At 38.5% G+C, this 20,095-nt stretch overlaps 1 protein-coding gene across 1 annotated transcript; it reads right to left on the minus strand.

Moving 5' to 3' along the window:
- Window positions 1-1,745: 1,745 nt before the first annotated feature.
- elovl5 (ELOVL fatty acid elongase 5) lies at window positions 1,746-19,786 on the minus strand. The gene is made up of 8 exons (XM_037678837.1): window positions 19,715-19,786; window positions 12,480-12,544; window positions 12,190-12,377; window positions 7,283-7,360; window positions 6,862-7,033; window positions 5,795-5,919; window positions 3,993-4,127; window positions 1,746-2,065 (listed from the first exon to the last, which is right to left on the minus strand). The coding sequence occupies exons 2-8, from the start codon at window positions 12,535-12,537 to the stop codon at window positions 1,937-1,939; spliced, it is 885 nt and encodes a 294-aa protein (XP_037534765.1). The 5' UTR covers window positions 12,538-12,544; window positions 19,715-19,786; the 3' UTR covers window positions 1,746-1,936.
- Window positions 19,787-20,095: the final 309 nt, after the last annotated feature.

Below are 20,095 nucleotides of genomic sequence, written 5' to 3' on the forward strand. Positions count from 1 at the left end.
AGTAATTTACCCATATAACAGTAACAGGCTAATTTAAAAACAATGTGAACTGTAGGGGTGTGGGGGCGCGGGGGTCCGTGTGTCCTCCCCCATAAAATTTGGAATAAAAGAGATGCCATTTCCTGCACTTTGGTGTATTTTAACAGGTTGTTAAACATTTGAATAAATTGATTAAAAACAGGTCTCTCTTGTAAATGACGAGGCTCAATGAGACTAACAACCTGTGTAAATAAAGGTTGAATTGAAATTACTATTTTAGAGAGCAACAACAATTAACAAGCCTGTGTATGAATGCACGTCCTTGACTGTCTGTCAGGCATCCTACGTGGATGTTCTCTGTAAAAAAGATTAAATAAGCCTAAAAAAAAAGCACATCTGAAAAGTGGTTTTGAGTTAACAGAAGGAAGTGCTGCGAGCAAGTGTTTGGGGAAATGAGAGCAAAAAATGTGGAATTGGCCAAATTAGCACATACAGCTAATAGTAGCTGAAATAGCAGAAAAAGCTGAAACTTGCAGAAATGAGCTGAAAGGAGCACCACAAGCTGAAAATAACAGAAAGAAGGTAGAAGCACAAATGTTATAGTTGGCAAGAAAGAATCTAAACAGAGCACAAAACAGCTGAAAGTAGCTAAAAGTTTAAATTTGCTCAAGGAAGCTGAAGCAGAACAAAATGTGAAAGGAGCAGTAAAAGGTTGTAAACACATCTAAAAATATGAAGGATGTTAAATGAGCTCAATTCATTTTCTATGAGAAAAAAAGTAGCAGAAAAGGCTAAATGGTTCAAAAAGCTAAAGTCGCACCAATACCAAAAGTCACAGCACCCTTCTCCTGAACGAGCTGAATGTTTTGATATATGATTTGTTGAAATGGCACAAAAATTGTGGAACGAGAAAGATGCTGAAAAATGGATCACAATAGTGTGAATGCTTCATAACGTTCACACAAACAGCATTAATCCCACAACGCATGGTGAACAACAGTCAGTGTTATGTGAATGCACTGCAGTTGAATTATTAGCAACTAATTCTACAGTATGATTACATATTTAATAACTCCACATCAGTTAACACAAATATTCGGATTGTTAAAAGACTAAATGGCTGCACCAAAAGCAGCAGCTATAAATAAGCTTTTCAGGCTTATATTTATTGTGCATTTTGCCCTGCTGAATAAACGGTAAACAGATAAGACACAGTGTGAAAGAAGAAGTCATTTTTGCATTAGATTGTAACCAAAACTGAGATTTTATTTCAGAAAAAAAAAAAAAAAAAACTCCTCTCACACTGTGGCCTGAACTCTCCTAAAAACAAACATTATCTTATGCATAAATGCTGTACTTTGGTTATGATCAGAATGATAAACATTCAAACTGGACCCTGCTCTGTAAATACATCTTTTTATTAAAAACTGCTTTCTTTTTGCCTCTACACCCTGTCTGTAGTAAATTATTTACACCATCAGAGTATAAAATGTTGCAGTATCTAACTGCAAAGGCAGGAGTGAGATCAAATAAGGCCCTACAGTAGTTCTACTATAAAATAATTCTGTTTAGTTTTTTTTTATTTTTAATTCTCTCTAAGCTGATGCCACTTTGTGTTTTATCTGCTGACGAGTCACTGTTGCTGTGCAAAGCAATTCCTCTGCACGTGACTTTGTTTGCTGGTAGATTGTTTTGCATTTAATTCACTGTGAAAGGTGAGGAAGGCATATTGTACAGTGTCAACAATACAGTACTCTTGTCTTATATTTATAATAATTTAATAATTCCATAATCAGCAGTTATGTGTGTTAAAAAAACATGAAAAGTCTCTGGACATGCTGGTTGTAGCTATGGCTTGTTTCATCTGAATTAAGTGCTAATCTATCCCAGATATGAAGACATAAACCTCCTAGCAGCGTTAGCTGGCGAGCTACGGTGAGCGCATGTTTCTCCGATGTCAATCCACCCGCAGCTTCTTGGCTGCAGCGTACTCCGTCGACGGCGTCCCGTTTGCGTGGCCGTTTGTTGACGCGGCAGATCCAAGCTGGTGTTCCTTCCTTCGAGAGGCACTCTGCTTTTTGTAAGTCTGGAATAAAGTAAAGGTAGATAGAGTCGGTTTTTATATACATAACTAAAAAAACGGAGCAGGGTCAACAAATTATATCAGAGCTTTCCTGATTAAAACATGTTCAGACTGAGGTCAATTAGATGCACTGTCCTTAGAGCAAATAATAAATAATAACGAGCACATAATTAGTGGCTAATTAAAAATGAACCGATTTGTGTAAAACATAACATTTTGATTCTGCACACAAGGTTTAATATAATATTGTATAATCATGAAAATCAGACTGAATGGCCCAGAAGCTCATGAAGCCTCTCAGCTCATTTCAAAAGTACAATATGCACAAAAATCACCAAAGTTGAATTAAATAAACAATATTTAGAAGCAAAATTACCAAAGGGAGACGCAAAACAATCCTAATCAACCAACTTAAAACCATCACAAAATGAGACAGAATGATCGCAATTAGCAGTTCAAAGGTGGACAAATACAGAAAGACAGAGCACAGAATAAAATGCAAAACTAAACTAGAGAAACTGCATTTCCTGCGAAAATGCAGTGTGAATGCTTATTGCTGAAGAACAGCTGAAATGAACTAAAACATGCTGAAATGTAGCTGAAATGAAAGAACAGGTTTAAATTAGCACATGAATGCAGAAAGAACACACATTTGCTTGATTGGGGTTAAATAAGCTGAAATTAGCATAAAAATTAGGAAACTAGCTAAAAAAGCTGAAATTAGCAACAAAAAAACGTATGTAGCTGAAAAAGCAGAAAGAAGCTTAAACTACCAGAAGGAAGCAGAAAGAGCTATGAAGAATTAACTGAAGAAGCTAAAATTTGCTTAAAAACAGCTAAACAGAAGCTGAAATAGCATAAAAAGCTGAAATTTGCAGGAAAAAGCTTAAAGGAGCATAACAAGCTTAAATTATCATAAAGAAGTTAATTAGCCTGAAATGAGCAGAAATGATTACGAAAAACTAGAATTTATCTGAAAACAGCTGAAATTTGCTAAAAAAAAAAAAAAAAAAATGCTAAAAAGGTAGAACAAGCTTAAATTAACTAAAGAAAGCAGAAAGAACACATGTTTGTCCAGTTGGGCTGAAAGGAGTAGAAATGAGCACAAAGAGTGGAAATTATCTGAAAAAGCTGAAATTGGCAACAACAACAACAACAACAAAAAAAACCCTGCTGAAAAGTAGCTAAAATAGCAGAAAGAAGCTTAAATTACCAGAGGGAAGTGGAGAGCACATTTTTGCTGAATTAGGCTGAAAAAAGTTAAAATTAGTGCAAAAAATATGGAATTAGCCAAAATAGCTAAACGGTAACTGAATTAGCAGAAAAAGTTGAAACTTGCATAAATAAGGTGAAAGGAGCTTAATGGTCTGAAATTAGCAGAAATAAGTTAGAAGAAGCACAAAAATTTAGTAGTTAGCCGAAATAATCTAAAAGGATCATAAAACAACTGAAAAAAAAACAAAAAAACAGCTGACATTAAATGAAAATGGCTGGAAAAAAAAGTTTAAATTTGCAGAAGAACTCTGAAAGAAGCTGAACCAGAACAAAATATGAAAGGAGCAGTAAAATGTAAACAGATCTAAAGATGTGAAGGATGTAAAATGAGCTCAATTCATTTCCTATGAGAAACAAAATGGCAGAAAGGGCTAAATATTTCAAAAAGCGAGAAAGATGGCCAAAAATGTACGGAAGAAAAATGGATCACAATAGTGTGAACGCTTCATAAACATTCACACAATAACTTATGGCAGTTGATTATTTTTGGTGTCTCTTATTCAGAAACGCTTTCTTTTCTGTCGGTGAACTATATACATCTGTAACAATTTTTTTCACTTTTTCCATTAACCTAATATTAAGTGCACAAGTTTAGGGCACAAAGACTGTGCCCACATGTGTTTATGAACATTTAAACAGGAAATAAAAGCCTTACCTGAATGTAGAAGTTTGAGAAAAGGATGATGAAGGAGAACATGTAACTGATTTGGAAGTACAGCCATCTTATGGGGAAACCACATGGCCATATAGCAGCGAACGCCGTATGGCATATGGTTAAGGAGAACTGGATCTGTGGACAAACCATGAAAAGCTGATTAGAGGAACACTCTAATAACACACTGTAAGCTTGTGTACATATATTTGTGTGGACATTTTTACAGCACTGACACAAAATGGACCCGAGTCCCGGAGGTACGGCAAGTAAAATATGCTCTCATGGTTAAAGAATTTATAGTTTAGGTGGGAGGAGAAACGGTTTTTGGCTTCAGTCAGAACATCCCACAAGGCATCAGGGCCAGCAGCAAGAAAAGACCGATGCAACCTCAAAGGCCGAGGTAAGTGCTGAGCAGATATGAGTGTAGAACAAAGGTTGTGATGGAGAATCGGAGGACAGACGCATTATTAAGTTCTCAGGTTGCTGTTCAAAGCCTCGAGGCAACAGCTTGTTCAGGTCACAGAGAATGAACTCTAAATCACAGCGAAGCTCCTGATGCAGCAACAATCCCTCTGTAGCGTTAGCTGTTAGCTTATCCCACGTGATGCAGACGAGATTTAACGAACCTCACAAATATCACACAGCAGATTATGTAATCGTTGCAAAATCTCTTAACGGGATACCTTCTAAGCGAGTAAAGGCCTCCAGAAGAAAAATACAGAACAACCGTATGCACAGCTAAAAGGAGAAATTCACGGCTCTTCAAAACTACCGTAACAAACAACTTTTTTAACTATGAAGGGGTGACATGGTATAGATGGATAAACAAAATGTGAATCAGTCATTTTATTTTAGACACAAATGATCCCAGTAAACAACATTATCCCAATCGTCTAGCATGGTGGTGGTAGTACCATGATTAAAGTATATTTTAATCTTTTAATTATCAAGAAAAACATCATATGAGTACATAATCAGTTCACCAACAGCTAAAGTTGCACAGTGGAATGGGCTAAAATTTAAACACCCAGTCGATGCAGTGAGCAGTTTTTTTTCCTGCTCACTATTTAAGCAAGGGCTCACGTGCTCCTGACACTTTCTCATGAATTATGTTGACACGTTTTCCTCTACAAATAAACGACTAAGAATATTTATTTTACATAATGGGTTTAAATGGGTTCCTTTGTGCAACAGGCAAAAATAAAGAAAATATCACAGTACAGTAGACCCTGATTTATCGCGGGGGTTTCTGTTCTCAGTCCCCCCGTGATAAGTGAAAAACCGCAAAGTAGGAATAGTAGTACAAGTAGTAAGTAGTTTATTTTATTATTTTTATATATAAATTACTGTGTTTTAAACCCTTCCCACACTCTTGCAATATTCTAAAGAATGTTTCTAAACTAAACGCTTTAAAAGAGCACAGCGTGTCATGATCTCTGCTCGCTCTGACACCTGTCAGCGCTGTAGGCCACGCCCACTTCTCCGTTGCAGAGCGGAGAGATGACATACTGCAGGAAGGAGCTTCTCCCTGCTGCACCTGTGGGCTGCAAACGGGTGCAGCAGATGCTAAATAATTAAAAAACAATTTATTTTTAAATAAAAAAAATCCATGCTGACCGTGCGGCTCATCCATCAATCAGACAATTGTGTCATGTCCAATCTTACTTTGAAAAACCGCCAAAGTCGAACCGTGAAGTTGCGAGGGACTACTGTATTTGTAAGTATTTTTGAGGACTCTACTTTAAAAAAAATCTGATTACTCAGTTACTTCAAAGAAAGTAAAGTAACAGCTGTGAACCTACCAGTTGTAACTGTGTGATGTACTTCTTCCACCAGAGGTACGGCCGGAGGGCAGGAACAGCTGAGAGGCCGTAGTAGGAATACATGACAACGTGGATGAAGCTGTTCAGAGAGGCACCGAAGTATGCTGAGAAAACATGGAGGAGACACACAAAGTTATTTTATGGTGTGAGTCCCCAAATGGTGGACTGCAGTCTGGATGCCAAACAAACGACGCCTTAGCTGGACCCAGATCAGTTGAAAAATGTATTCAGGTGGACCTCAATGCAAAGACTACTGATCTACAATAAGCAACAACTGGACTTCAGTACAAAGATATCGCAGAAAGTAGCACATTTATATTTTCAAGGACACTCTCAATATCCTATATTTTAACTGTGTTTAATTCAATTCAAAAATACTTTGTTAACCCCAAGGGGAAATTAAATGTTGTAACTCGTTATCCCCGTTTCATTAAGAGATGTTATAGATACTGATGGCTGTAGGCAGGAAGGAGCTCTTGTAAAAGTCCGTCCCACAGTGGATCTGAAGAAACTGGTCGCAGATCCCATTCGATCCATCCACCCAGACTTGGGAAGCCTCTCGGTTCCTTGGGGCTGCAGAACCACCCGAAAGCTGGGCAGAACTCCTCCCAGAGTGATGGCCACTCCTCCCAGCAGCCTGCTGAGCTCCTTGTTGCCACAGGTGCCAGCCGCAGGTGCTGGGGGATGATCCCGGTCCTTCTGCAGTCACGAGCAGTATTTTCTGCCATTTCCAGGAACTCAGAGGTCAGGCACTCGAGCACAGCCGGCAAGGAGATGGGAATGCATCCGTGGTGCCTCCTTTTCTACTTATTTGAGATTTGGGGTTGTAGCTGAGATATTATTATTATTATTATTATTGTTATTATTATTATTTAGGTCAAATTGTGTAACTTTGTGTTAAGTCTTTGTCGAAAACAAAGGCTAGTTTTAGACCCGTGTTCATTCTGGGAACTTTGGGAAGCTTGAATTATTTAGATCAAAGAGTAAAAGTGGGACCTGGAACGATCGGAGGCACCGGAGTGTGTAAAGTCGAGCAATACACTCACAGTGGCCGCAGGGTATCCAGTTCATCACGAACCACCAGATATTCAGCATGCTGGCGTGGTGGTAGACGTGAAGAAACGTGACCTGGTGGGTGTTCTTTCGCAGGATAAAGAACAAGGTGTCCATGAACTCAAGAAGCTTGGAGAAGTAGTACCACCACAGGACACTGATGACCTGGGAGGGCGAATAAAAACAAACACTGCTGGTAAAATCCTTAATAAAACAGCGTACGGTTACTTTGTAAGTGCACTCTGCAGGACTTCAACCGTTCGTAGCCGATGCACCCTTTTTATTTATTCACAGCAAAACTGCAAAGTCATGCTTGTTTCACCCTGTGCATCGTTTTCACCTCTACTGTGAAAGAACGGTCAGAGAAAATGTGATATCTTGCAATAAACACATGAGTAAATGTGACCAACGGACCTTTTTATCCACTTCGGGTGCGCTGTACGTGTTCTGGCAGAAGAAGTTGTAGCCGCCATGCCACACTGTCCTAGCAAGCTGCAAATAAAGCCGTTAGAATGAATACATGATGAATGTATGTAAACTTAGATGATTTATTGTTGTTCAATGGGACTTTTTTATGTCTTGTAAGCGGAAAAGAAGTGGCACATCAATAGATAAGTAAAACAGATATAGTCCATGGGTCAGGTTGTAGTGACCTCAACTTAACCAGTCAATAAAAACATTTCAGTTGAAGTGAAAGTTAAGGTTCATACCTCCTACTATAAGATTTCAAACCACTTTGTCTCCCCACTGTTCAACATACGACTTTTCAGTTTAGTTATCATTGCCTAAAGCAAGAGGTGATAATAAAATGTGTTTTTGTGTCTCGTGAACCAGCTGATTGAACTTTAATTCAATAAGTGGATGTACAAATACAGCTGATTAACTTTTGGAGCCAACCCCATTTCAGGTGACTGCCACAGCTAAACAACCTTAGGAAGCACAACTACTGCTCATATTCTGTGGTTGTAGATGAGAATCATCCGCAAGACATTACCATATTTTTCAGACTATAAGGCACACTTAAATTTTTTAAATTTTCTCAAATTGACAGTGAGCCTTATGATCCAGTGTGTCTTATGTATTAATTCTGGTTGTGCTGACTGACCTCAAACCGATTTTATGTGGTTATTGTGAATGAGTTGAATAAAGTTTGACTTATTTGACTGTTTTGTTTTGCTTAATGCGTCTTATAATCCAGTGCGCCTTATGCATGAAAAGACCCTTCCATTGATATTGCGCATTATAATCTGGTGCACCTTATAGTCTGAAAAATACGGTATTTGAGTGCTAACAGATCTTTCATTTGACAATATAGCATGAGATTTGCTAATGTAGCAGGGTTTGACCAAAATGACTTTATTTTCTTTGTCAGCATAATATAATGGGTGGAACGTTAGGCTTTTAATTTATTTAACATTATTTTTATGTTTACCAAAGGTAAACGCGACAATGAAGAATTCAGACCAAAAAAAGAGTAATCATTCTGTTGGTTTGAGTGTATTTTGAAATATGTTAGCATTCAAGATGGACTTGTAGAAGTTTATACTGAAGATGAAAGTTACTTATTTATTAGATACGCTAGTTTTAGCTAATACAGTATAAGCAACAATAATAATAATATAAACTTGTTGAATTTACTAGTAAATACAGTATACTTTGAAATTATACCTTCTATGAAAAAGGTTAGACAGCTCAATCCTCCAGGTAGATAAATCACATAAAATGTTAAATCACGTCATCTGGACAAGTTTCTTTTTTGGGGGAGAAATGTTTCATCTTTCATCCGAAAGACTTCATCAGTTTGAGGCCTGCCAACCCAGATCTGTCTTATAAATAGCCTCTCCTTGATGTGTTTCAAGCCAGCCCTCTGTGGAATCCAAAGAAACTAGCTTTACACAGGCAAAAAGGGGACCAGCTGTCCAAAACAATCAATGGTCAAAATGTTTTAGGCCAGATGACCAACTTGCTACTCCCAGAAACAGCCTGAGGACACCTGGCCCAAAAAGTGCTATTTATAAGATCTGGGTTGTCAGGCTGATGAAGTCTTTCAGATGAAAGAGGAAACGTTTCTCCCAAAAAAGAAACTTGTCCAGATGACATTGTTGGAGCTGGACATTGTTGATTTAAATATTTTCTGTGCTATACAGTAGTCCTTCGCTACTTTGTGGTTCATTTATCGTGGACTCGCTCTATCGCGATTTTTCAAAATAAGACTGGACATGACACACAATCGGCATGGAATTTTTATTTTAAATGAATTATTTTAAATTATTTAGCACCTCCTGCACCTTTTGTGCAGCCCACACTGCAGGATAAGCTTCCTGCTGCAGATGATCAGCTGTTCAGCATGCAGAGTGGAGAAGTGGGCGTGGCCAAGGGCGCTTGCAGATGGCAAAGAGCAGCAGAGGCAGGGAGCTGAAATCATGACATTCTGTGCTCTTTTAGAGCTTTAGAGTTTAGAAACATTGTTTGGAATATTGCAAGAGTGTGGTAAGGATTGAAAATGCCATGTATATATATATATATAAAATTATACTAAAATAAACTACTTACTACTTGTACTACTATTCCTACTTGGCGTTTTTTCCCTTATCGCGGGTCTTCAGAGTACGGATCCCTCGCGATAAATGAGGGACTACTGTACCTTCTATGAGTAGATCTGCCCTCCACTCAGTTGGTAGTAGACTTCTTTTAAACCAAAAAAAAAAAAAATCAATTAAAATTAATCAAAAAGGTCAAAAATTACTCGAAAATGAGTCTGTAACATTAAAACAGGATGGTCAATGCCTGTAAGTTTGTCTAATTCTGACCTGCAGATCTGATTATGTATAGATGTTTATACTTCATGATGTGTTTTGGCTGATGTGAGATTTTAAAAAAAAGTACAACTATACATAGGCTTAAAGTAGTTATTCATCTGTGGTCTGAGCCAGTAAACTGCCATCACTTAAAAATAATTGATTAATCTTTTCAACATTAAGTATTTATTATGCATACACAAACAATGGCTTCTCCGTTGCCTGACAGGCCATCTATTTTCAAAGGGAACCTAATGAAGTGAGTATATGAAGTAGATAAAGCAAATTACTGTTTGATTATTGACTGAGTGCAGGCAGGATGTCAGAGCAGAGGGTTGCTCTGAACTTCGATTCACATCAGGTGACATCGACTTTTGAAGTGCTGAAAGTTCACCCCGCGGCTCGGACAACCGCAGAGTTCAGGGTTTCATGAAGCAAATGGACCTTATGCAACGCAGAGGGCAGAACAGGAAGCTCATTCTGCCGTCTGGGTGATATTTAAGACTTCCACGTGCATGGAGGTGCGCTAAACAACAACCTGTCTGATAAGTTACATTTGGTGCTGCTGCTTTTACTCAACCAACAGATTCAGCTCAGACTCTGACGGCTTAAAGGATGGTTTCAACTTCATGCAATTAACTGTTTTTTAAAAAAAAAGAAACTATAATGAGCCAACATTTTTCAGTCAGGTCATCTAGACAGTTTCTATAATGAAGTTTGCTGCAGCCTGTAACAAATTATGATGGATTTAATTGCTAATATAAAGAGCCTGAAGGCATTCAGGAGCGCTCCAGCATCGTCTTCAGGGACAACCGTCAGCGAGACACCAGCGTCTTATTAGACTCAGACTCTGAGGAAGAGGTCAACATTTTCTGTCAATGTTAGATCCGAAAAACAAATATTTTAATACGTTTCTCCTAAAACCTGATAAAATGACTATTAAACAGAATAAAAATAATAGGCTACCTATATTGCTTACTGTCTAAATAATATAAATAGTTATTTAAAGCTCTAAAGACACACAACTACGTACAATATTGGTACATTAATCAAGATTTATCACTCTGGGATTAAACTGAAGCTAAACCGAGTCCACAGTAGTAAACATCATAATTTATTTTTGGCTGTGCATATTTCCAAGCATTTATGCTCATTTAGATCAGGTGATAGTGCTTTTATACAGTTTATGATAATTTATTTTAGGCATCCCAGCTTTCCCTGTACAGTAATTCATCTTTGACAGAGTTCCTTTTACAACATTTATGGTAATTGATTTTAGTTGGCGCAGCTTCTCTAGAATTTACGGTAATTCCCATGTCTGGCTCGCAGTTTCTCTCTGCTGAGAGAAGCTGCTAGAACAGGTAGAAGCAGGGCCTGAAGACAAAATGTTGAGTGAAGAGAACTGTTGTGACTATTACTAATAATTTAATTTAATATATTCTGATAGAGAAGAACTTTTTAAATTTGAACTTGCAGAATTTTCAATAAAAACACTGAACTAAAGTATCCAACATCAAGTTAAAGGGCAGACATTGGTAATTTAGGTGCAGCGTGTAAACACGTTGCCCTTAAATTTAGACTATTTCCATTTCTGCAACAGAAACAACAATAATTAATCAGATTGTTGAGGCACTCAGTTGGAGTGGGTTTTATCTGAACAGGAAGATGAGTCTGAAAATCTCACACAGTGACCAGCCTTGTACACTAACTACGACGGAGCTTTATGGTCACGCTAAGAATTAAAAAAAAATTACATTGCCACGCTAAGAACAAAAATTAAAAGCCATACAATTACGAGAATAAAGTTGAATAAAGTCTTAATGTTACAAGAAAAAAGTCGTACGAGACTTTATTTGCAGCTTTATTTTTATATTTTTTCCACAAGTCAGATCCAGACACGACCTGTCAATCAATCCAGTAGGCGGGTCAGCAAATGGCCAATCCGAAGCTAAATGCTCCTTACCTGCAGAGCTGCGCTGCAGCCCATCAGAGCGTACCACCTTACTGTAAGCAGGTTCAAAGTCCTGATACTGATTATAATCTGATGCTGATGTGCTAACAGATTAACTATCTCCTTATTTGTAAAACAAATACCAAAGTATAACTTAACAAAATGCTCAATTTTCTTCATTTTACCACAGTTAAAATGCGGTAAACTCTGCTGTATCGTGTCAGAGTTCGGATAATGTTACGACTCATTTAGCTTCGGATTGGTCATTTGCTGACACGCCTACTGGATTGATTGACAGGTCGCATTGTGGATCCGAAAAAAACCCACAAGAGTTGCAAAAAGACTCGTACGACTTTATTCTTGTAATATTAAGACTTTATTCAACTTTATTCTCATAATTCTTTGGCTTTTAATTTTTTTTCTTATCGGGGCAATGTAATTTTTTTTTTTTCTTAGCGTGGCCCTAAATCTCCGTCATAACTAACAGTTTATCTAAAGCTAAATAAAACAATTTCCTTCTGTCTCTGCAGAGGAGCTGTTCTCATAGTTTTGGCTCCCAGCTGTCTGTTTACCTCGTAGCACATGTAGAAGGACAGAAGCGTGATGCCCACATTGTAGAGCACCATGAGGCCTCTGCAGGAGTAAGGCTGTCTGTGTTTCATGTACTTGGGTCCCAGCCACACCAGCAGGAGGTACATGACTGTGAGTGCAAAGGTTGGTGGGTAATTGTCGAGCAGGCGCATTCCCTGCACCCGCTTATCTGAAACACAGAGATTAAAAAAAAAAAAGGATTGACAAGAAAAGTTGAAGAAAGATTAAAAAAATCAGAGCTTCTTTAAAAAGTACAGCCAGATGTACTCACCTCTGGGACCCATCCATGATTCAAAGTATGTGTTTAGTTTCTGATTGATCGCCTCCATTTTTCACCTATAAAAAGGAGGAGGAACAAATAATTTAATCAATGAATAAAAATCTACAATATGATGTATTTTACCTGAGATAAACATTACACACAACAAACCCCCAAAAGTCTAAATAGATAATCTAATGAAGTAAATCTGGTGTCCACTTTATATGAAGCTTCATTTTAGGTTTCCTCTTAATTAATTAAAGGAGGAATTCTTTGCTTCTCCGTTTTTTTTTATTTACAATTTTGGACTAAAAACAAAGTCAAATTGTTAAAAAAAAATAAAAATAAAAGCCCACCACTGCCTGTACACAGTTTTCAACAAGCAGAGCTCAGAGATATTTATATTTTATATTAAACAAAACTAGAGACTATAGATGAAGGACCCATTTTTACAAACTAAGAGCGTTCGCTTGTGTCTGTCTGTCACCAAAATATCCCATGAACCACTCCGGGTTTTAAAGAAACACTCAGAATTGAATTATTTGATATATATCAGACAGGGGCAGCTGTGGCTGAGTGGTTAGAGCAGTCGTCCTTCAATAGCACAGTTGGGGGTTCGATTCCACCAGCAGTCACATGCTGAAGTGTCCCTGGGCAAGACATTGAACCCCTCATTGCCTCCGATGTGTGTCCCATTGTTGTACAAATGTAATAAAGCACTAATTAATGTTTGTATAGATATAGTGGAGTGCTGTAAATGAGAGGAAAGATCGTACTGTAAAGCGCTTTGAGTATCTTGATAAGATAAGACGCTGTATAAGTGCAGTCCATTTACCATTTATCTTCAAATTATTAAATTAAGGAGCCAAACTAATTCAAGCTAACTGTTACGCCTAATCAACTTAAGAAAAATGGGTAACTCAGTTAATTTACAGCAATAGAGCTCAAATGCAGCAAATTATCCTGAACACATTCTCACAATATTTCATGAAATATCAAATAAGATTCTTTTTAAGGTTCGACCAAAATGGCGGCAACTCCATTGTTGTTCAACGTAAGTTAATGGCACTCAGAAACTCATAAAAGGTGATGAGTGATTCCTTCGAGGATTGTTCGGTCTTTAATTGTCTGGTGAGAAGTAATTTGTAAATAGGTCCTTTTTTTTTTTTTGGTTTTGCGTTGTTTCTTGAATGTCCAGAGGACCAGATTGAACTTTTTTAGATTTTTCTACCTGGATTATTGAGCATGTTATTTATAAGTATATTTGTAAGTAGGTGTTCACAGAAAATATTCAGCATTTTTCTTTAGCTGGAAATCTCAGATCAGAGTACAAAATGGGCAGATTTACCATATTTTTCCCGACTATTTAAAATCCTTTAAATTTCTAAAAAAAATCCACAGTGAGCCTTATAATCCGGTGCACTTTATGTATGAAAACAGACCTTTTCAATGATATTGCGCCTTATAGGCCGAAAAATACGATATTTATATTAATGGGGTTCAGATTTAAGATCCTGTCAGGTCAAACCCAGTGCATAAAGATAAAGTCAGTTTTCCTGAACGTATAAATGACTGGATAGATGTTTTTTTTCTTTCAAATGCTCTCTTCTTCAAGGTTTGCCACTGTGAACGAAATGGCATAAACATATTTGGCAGTAGTGTTGCCATTAATGCAACCTGGGCTCGCGCCTGCAGCCTCATGATTGCAAATCCGTGACACTGACCACCGAGCGACTGCAGCCCTAAACGTCTGGATATTTATAGATGATTATTTCCCCGTTCAAGGTTTTAAATCTAAAATGACCAGTGTTTCCATCTGTTGTTAAAATACATTTAAGTTACATCCTCCTGATTTTACAATAAAATACACTTCTTATTAAAAAAAAGATTTAAAATCCTTAAAAATTCCATTCATTCCATAAATTCCTCCACTGTTCATTTTATCCTGGAAGCTGGAGTCTAAATCAAGTGATATTTGCTTCCATGCCAAGTCATAACAATATTATTGACACTGCACAAGTCCCAACATTTCAGGTCCTACTCTAAATCCGATAACTCTCAGGAAAGCAAACTGACTCACTCCTGAGGTATGTGCACACTTCTGTGTGCATGCCTTTTTGCTAGACTTCGATAAACTTTTGCAAACTTCGCAAAACAGAACACTCAGAAATCCCACTCTTTATTTCCAATTATGTGTTTCCCTACACATCTGCAGCAGGTCATTGCATCACAGACTGCTGCACTGATTACAGTGTACACCTGCGGAAACACAGCTGGAAACACGCCAGGAAATGTGAAATTGTGTTTATTTTCCACAACTGAGAAATGTGGTAATGACGTAAAGTGTAAATTAGTCCTAATTATGATATCTATTTGGTTTGCTTGTAGATAAAACTTGATTTTTTCCTTCTTTTTTTTAACCACAGAAATTGAAGCGATTCTTAAACTGAGGGAAATAGGGGACTATAAGTTGTGGCAGGGGAGAGCGTGGCCAGACAGCATCAGCTGGTTGTGTGTAGAATGACTTGTTGTGAAAAAGAGAAAAGAGTAAAATCAAAAAAGATGACAAAATGGTGGAAGCTGAGGAAGGAAAAATGTTGTGAGAAATTGAGAAATAGCTGTTAAAGGCTATGGGTGAAAAGAAAGAGCTTCCAAATGACTGGGCTACTACAGCAACAGTAATTAGAGAGACAAGTAGGAAGATACTTGGTGTGTCATCTGGCCAGAGAATGGATGATAAGGAAATCTGGTGGTGAAACAGTGAAGTGCAGGATGCTATTCAAGGAAAGAGGTTAGCCAAGAAGAAAAATGAGAGTGAGAGGACTGAAGAGAGGAGACAGGAATATAAGGAGAGGCAAAGTAGAGCAAAGAGGGAGGTGGCAAAGGCAAAGCAGAAGGCGTATGATGAGTTGTATGGGAGGATGGACACTAAAGAGGACGAGAAAAACTTGTACCGCTTGGCAAGACAGAGGGATCAGGCTGGAAAGGATGTGCAGTAGGTTAGGCTTATTAAAGATAGGAATGGTAATGTTCTAACAAGTGAGGAGAGTGTGACGGGAAGATGGAAGGAGTACTTTGAGGAGCTAATGAATGAAGAGAATGAAAGAGAAAGAAGAGTAGAGATCATAGAAACTGTGGACCAGGAAATGGAAAAGACTAGTGAGGGTGAAGTTCAAAAAAGCTGGGAAAAGAATGAAGAAGGGGAAGGCAGTAGACCTGATGACATACCAGTGAAGGTTTGGAACTGTCTTGGAGAGATGGCAGTGAGGTTTTTGACTCAAATATTCAATGGCATATTTGAGGGTGAGAAAATGCCTCAGGAATGGAGAAGAAGTGTGCTGGTGCCCATTTTTAAGAACAAGGGTGATGTAGAGTTATAGCAACTACAGGGGAATTAAGTTGATGAGTCACATGATGAAGATCTGGGAGAGAGTTGTGGAAGCTAGACTTAAACGAGAGGTGACTATTTCAATTCCATTTAATTCAGTTTATTTATATAGCACCTGTTTACAACAAAGTTGTTTCAGGGCACTTTACAGGAACATTCAAATACATAGAAAAGCCAATTAGTAAAGTTCTCTATCTAAGGAAGCCAGCCGACAAGTTGAATCTTGGCTTCGTTGCAGTCTCCCATCCTGATTTCCTATTTGTGAGCAGCAGTATGGTTTCATGCCAAGAAAGAGCACCATAGATGCCATCTTTGCTTTGAGGATGCTGATGGAGACGTACAGAGAGGGTCAGAAAGAACTCCATTGTGTCTTTGTGGATTTAGAAAAAGCATATGACAAAGAGCTGAGGGAGGAGGTGTGGTATTGCATGAGGAAATCTGGAGTGCCAGAGAAGTATATTAGACTGGTACAGGACATGCATGAGGACAGCAGGACAGTGGTGAGAAGTGCTGTAGGAGTGACAGATAGCTTCAAATTGGAGATGGGAGTGCATCAAGGATTGGCTCTGAGCCCCTTCTTGTTTGCTCTGGTGATGAACCGACTAACAGATGAGGTCAGGCAGGAATCCCTGTGGACTATGATGCTTGTGGATGACGTGAACTGTGGTGAGAACAGGGAACTGGTGGAAGAGAACTTGGAGAGGTGGTATGCACTTGAAAGAAGAATGAAAGTCAGCCGTAGTAAGACAGAGTACATGTGTGTGAATGAGAGGGAGGCCGGTGGAACAGTGAGGCTACAAGGAGCAGAGGTCACAAAGGTGCAGGACTTCAAGTACTTACGGTCCGCTGTCCAAGAAAATGGGCAATGTGGTAAAGAGGTGAAAAAGAGAGTCCAGGCAGGATGGAGTGGATGAAGAAAAGTTTCAGGAGGGAATTGTGACAAAAGGGTGTCAGCAAGGGTCAAAGGAAAAGTGTACAAGACAGTGGTGAGACCAGCTCTGTTGTATGGTCTGGAGACAATGACATTGACAAAAAGACAGGAGAAAGAACTGGAAGTGGAAGAAATGAAGATGTTGAAGTTCTCCTTAGGAGTGACAAGGATGGATAAGATTAGGATGAGATCATTAGAGGTACAGCAGAGGTTGAACAACTGGGAGATAAAGTTAGAGAGGCCAGACTGAGATTGTTTGGACATGTCCAGAGGAGGGACAGTGGGTATATTGGTAGAAGGATGTTAGAAATGCAGCTGTCAGGGAAAAGACAAAAAGGAAGGCCAAAGAGAAGATATAAGGATGCTGTTAAAGAGGACATGGAGGTAGTTGGAGTGAGGACAGAGGATGCAGAGGACAGAGATGGAGGAGGGTGATTCGTTGTGGCGACCCCTGAAGAGGGAAAAGCCGAAAGAAGAAGAAATTGAAGTGATTCTATCTGTTTTAAAATTTCAAAGTGTATTTTTTGTAAAATGCCTTACATTAAACATCTCATGTGCACCTGAGTTTGGTCCAACAATAACCAAAACGTTTTCTAAAGACTTTATTTTAAGTGTATAAACCTAAGATGTTGCCTAAACAGTTTCAAACAAATCATTGATTAAAAACCATATAAAATCTCATGATAGCCCTTTTTCAGACTGAGCTTATCTCCCACAGACTCTATCATAGTCAATCAAACTGGCTCATTTCTGAGTAGTTTCAAAGTTCAACACCTAAAACCTTTTTAAGACAATCCCAAGGTTTCGTGCAGGCAACTGCTGGATGTCAGGATGCAGGTTTTCCCCTGTGAAACGTTACAAAAAGAAAAACGTTGGTCGTTTTACCTCCCATTGGTCATAATAATATGGCTGAATAATGTATGTTACAATCAAAAAGCATGCTTCTACTTATTACAGGAACTCTGTAGCATATCAGTTTAAACTGCATGCAAATCTTACACTACAGAACCATCAGGCATCACGGACTTTATATACCGGTACATGTATATTCATCCATGATGCAAAAACTGACTACAGATCAGTTGCATCCTTGACTGATTACCAGATGTGCATTAGGCTGCACCAGAACACGATCATCTGCAGGGAGAATGATGAGTCACAACATGTCATTAATTAGTCAGCCAATTCTTCTCCCCATGAGCACATACCAGGAAAAACACTCAAGGAGAGAACAGTACTGGATCATCTGGACTTTGGTAACTGTGACAGCAGGGTTCCATCGCTGCAGCTGATGGAGTCAAAGGTGAACAGCTTAGTTGTAAAACTCACCCAGCAATTCTCTCTTCTGTAATTTCTTGAATGAAATTGGCAAACAATTTGGTTTAATTTACTGGGAAATGACACTAAACCTTATCCAAAGGAACCACAGTATAGCTGCATAATATTATACTAACGATTAACTAATTAACTATTATACAGTATGTTGTATTTTGGGGGTATTTATATTATTTCTAAGCAAAGATATGCATAGTAATGAATAAAAGGGATAGTTCAGGCTTTTAAAGTGTAGTTCTGTGGAAATTTCACAATTAACATCTTACCTGTTGGAGACAGCTCTTGAATGGTCACATATTGGAAAAGTAGATTTTTATTTTGATCAGACTGATGAATCCGAGAGGGGCCAGAGCAGATGTTTGCCATCTTAAAATGGCTCCAGTCTCAAAAAGTTCAACGATGCTATTTTATAAACCATTTTAAAGCCATCCATTACTTATTACACGTTTTTTTCCCGGCAGATATATTATGATATTCCTGCTGTAAGTGCTTGAGCTGCGCTGAAGGCGCTACAGCTAGTTGCTGTTGCTACTATTTGCACTTGTAAATTAACTACAAAATGCTTTGTAAATAAGCACGTAATGGCAAACTGATGGGTATTCAAATGTTTATAAAATGGTAATTATATGAATTATTCTACACATCTGGTTTGAAGTTGGAGTTGTTTTAAGAGGGCATCAATCCACTTTGGCCTCTACTGATCTTGGGCTAGCCATTAGCTTGCCAATAAAATTACACTGAATTTCTTTGACCTCAGTTGATACTAGAACTTAGGTCTGGGAATAACGTCAGACCAGGCTCCAATTGCAAGTCTAGAAACTAGGATTTGCTAAACGTTGTACTGCGAAACCAGGCTAACAACCATTAGCAAAACAAGTGAACAACAGTGTGTAATAACATAAATGTAACATAACAGCACACCGTGTTTCTCTGCATTCAAACACTGCAGCAACATGTTCACTAACAGCGTGTTTGACTGAAATGCTGAGATATAAACCAGCAGAAAGCAAAATTAAAATGAAAAAAAAAAAGACTGCTATTCAATAACATAAATGAATTGTTTTCTCCTTAATTACATTGGACATTTTAAGAGATTTGCAATCATTTTAATGGTTTTCAGCACAACAGAAACGCTGGTGAGTTTAAGTTACATTACCCCTAAGCAATAATAAAAGTATAGGAAACATGTTGGAAGCATGCAAACTACACATATTTAACATATTTTGACATCAATTATGGCTTTAAACTCTGTTTCTCCAAAATGAGGTTCTTCAAAGAGCTATCCACAACAGGTAAGATGTTGACTATCAACTCCACAGAAACCCACTTCATAAGATCTGCGACGTAACTTGTAGGAACTTAGCAGTAATGTGTGTAAAGTGTGTGAAGTTCCAGGGTTTTGGGAACAGAATCACGCAAACATTTTGTTTCTTCCGTTTCTTGTTGCAGCCGGGTCTCCTGATGGCGGCAACCGTTACATAACGCTCCGATTCTCCCAACTTAGCATCAGGCGGAAAACTTCAAAGCAGAAGAGCTCACCGCTTCAGCGTCACGACGACATATTGATTAAAAAGAAATATATACAAATTTTACCTTAAAGACTCCAAGACAGCCCGAGCGGTGGAGACGGAGAAAGAAATGCTCGAGGAGGAAGAGGAGGAGGATGCAGCTGTGTCCCACAGCCCGATGAAGGAGGGGGGGGGGGGGGGACTGACAGCTGTCTGGCCGATCTGAGATCAGTCTGGTGAGAGGAACAGGAGCTTATAGCCCGGAGGTGACCTGCTGTGTCGCAATGACACATGTAATCAAAGGGATGACATCAGACCATCCTCTGTGCGCGTGGAATTCAAACTCACGTACGTTTTTTACAGCACGTGAAGGCAGCATGAGCAGAGGGAGTGTAAACGATAACGACTTTTATTTTGAAAGGCTGTCTCCCTAGTCGTGTAAAACCGAAAGTAATTCACTTCAAAC

Source organism: Nematolebias whitei, chromosome 1, assembly GCF_014905685.2.
Source record: "Nematolebias whitei isolate Nwh7 chromosome 1, NemWhi1, whole genome shotgun sequence".
Classification (NCBI taxonomy): domain Eukaryota; kingdom Metazoa; phylum Chordata; class Actinopteri; order Cyprinodontiformes; family Rivulidae; genus Nematolebias; species Nematolebias whitei.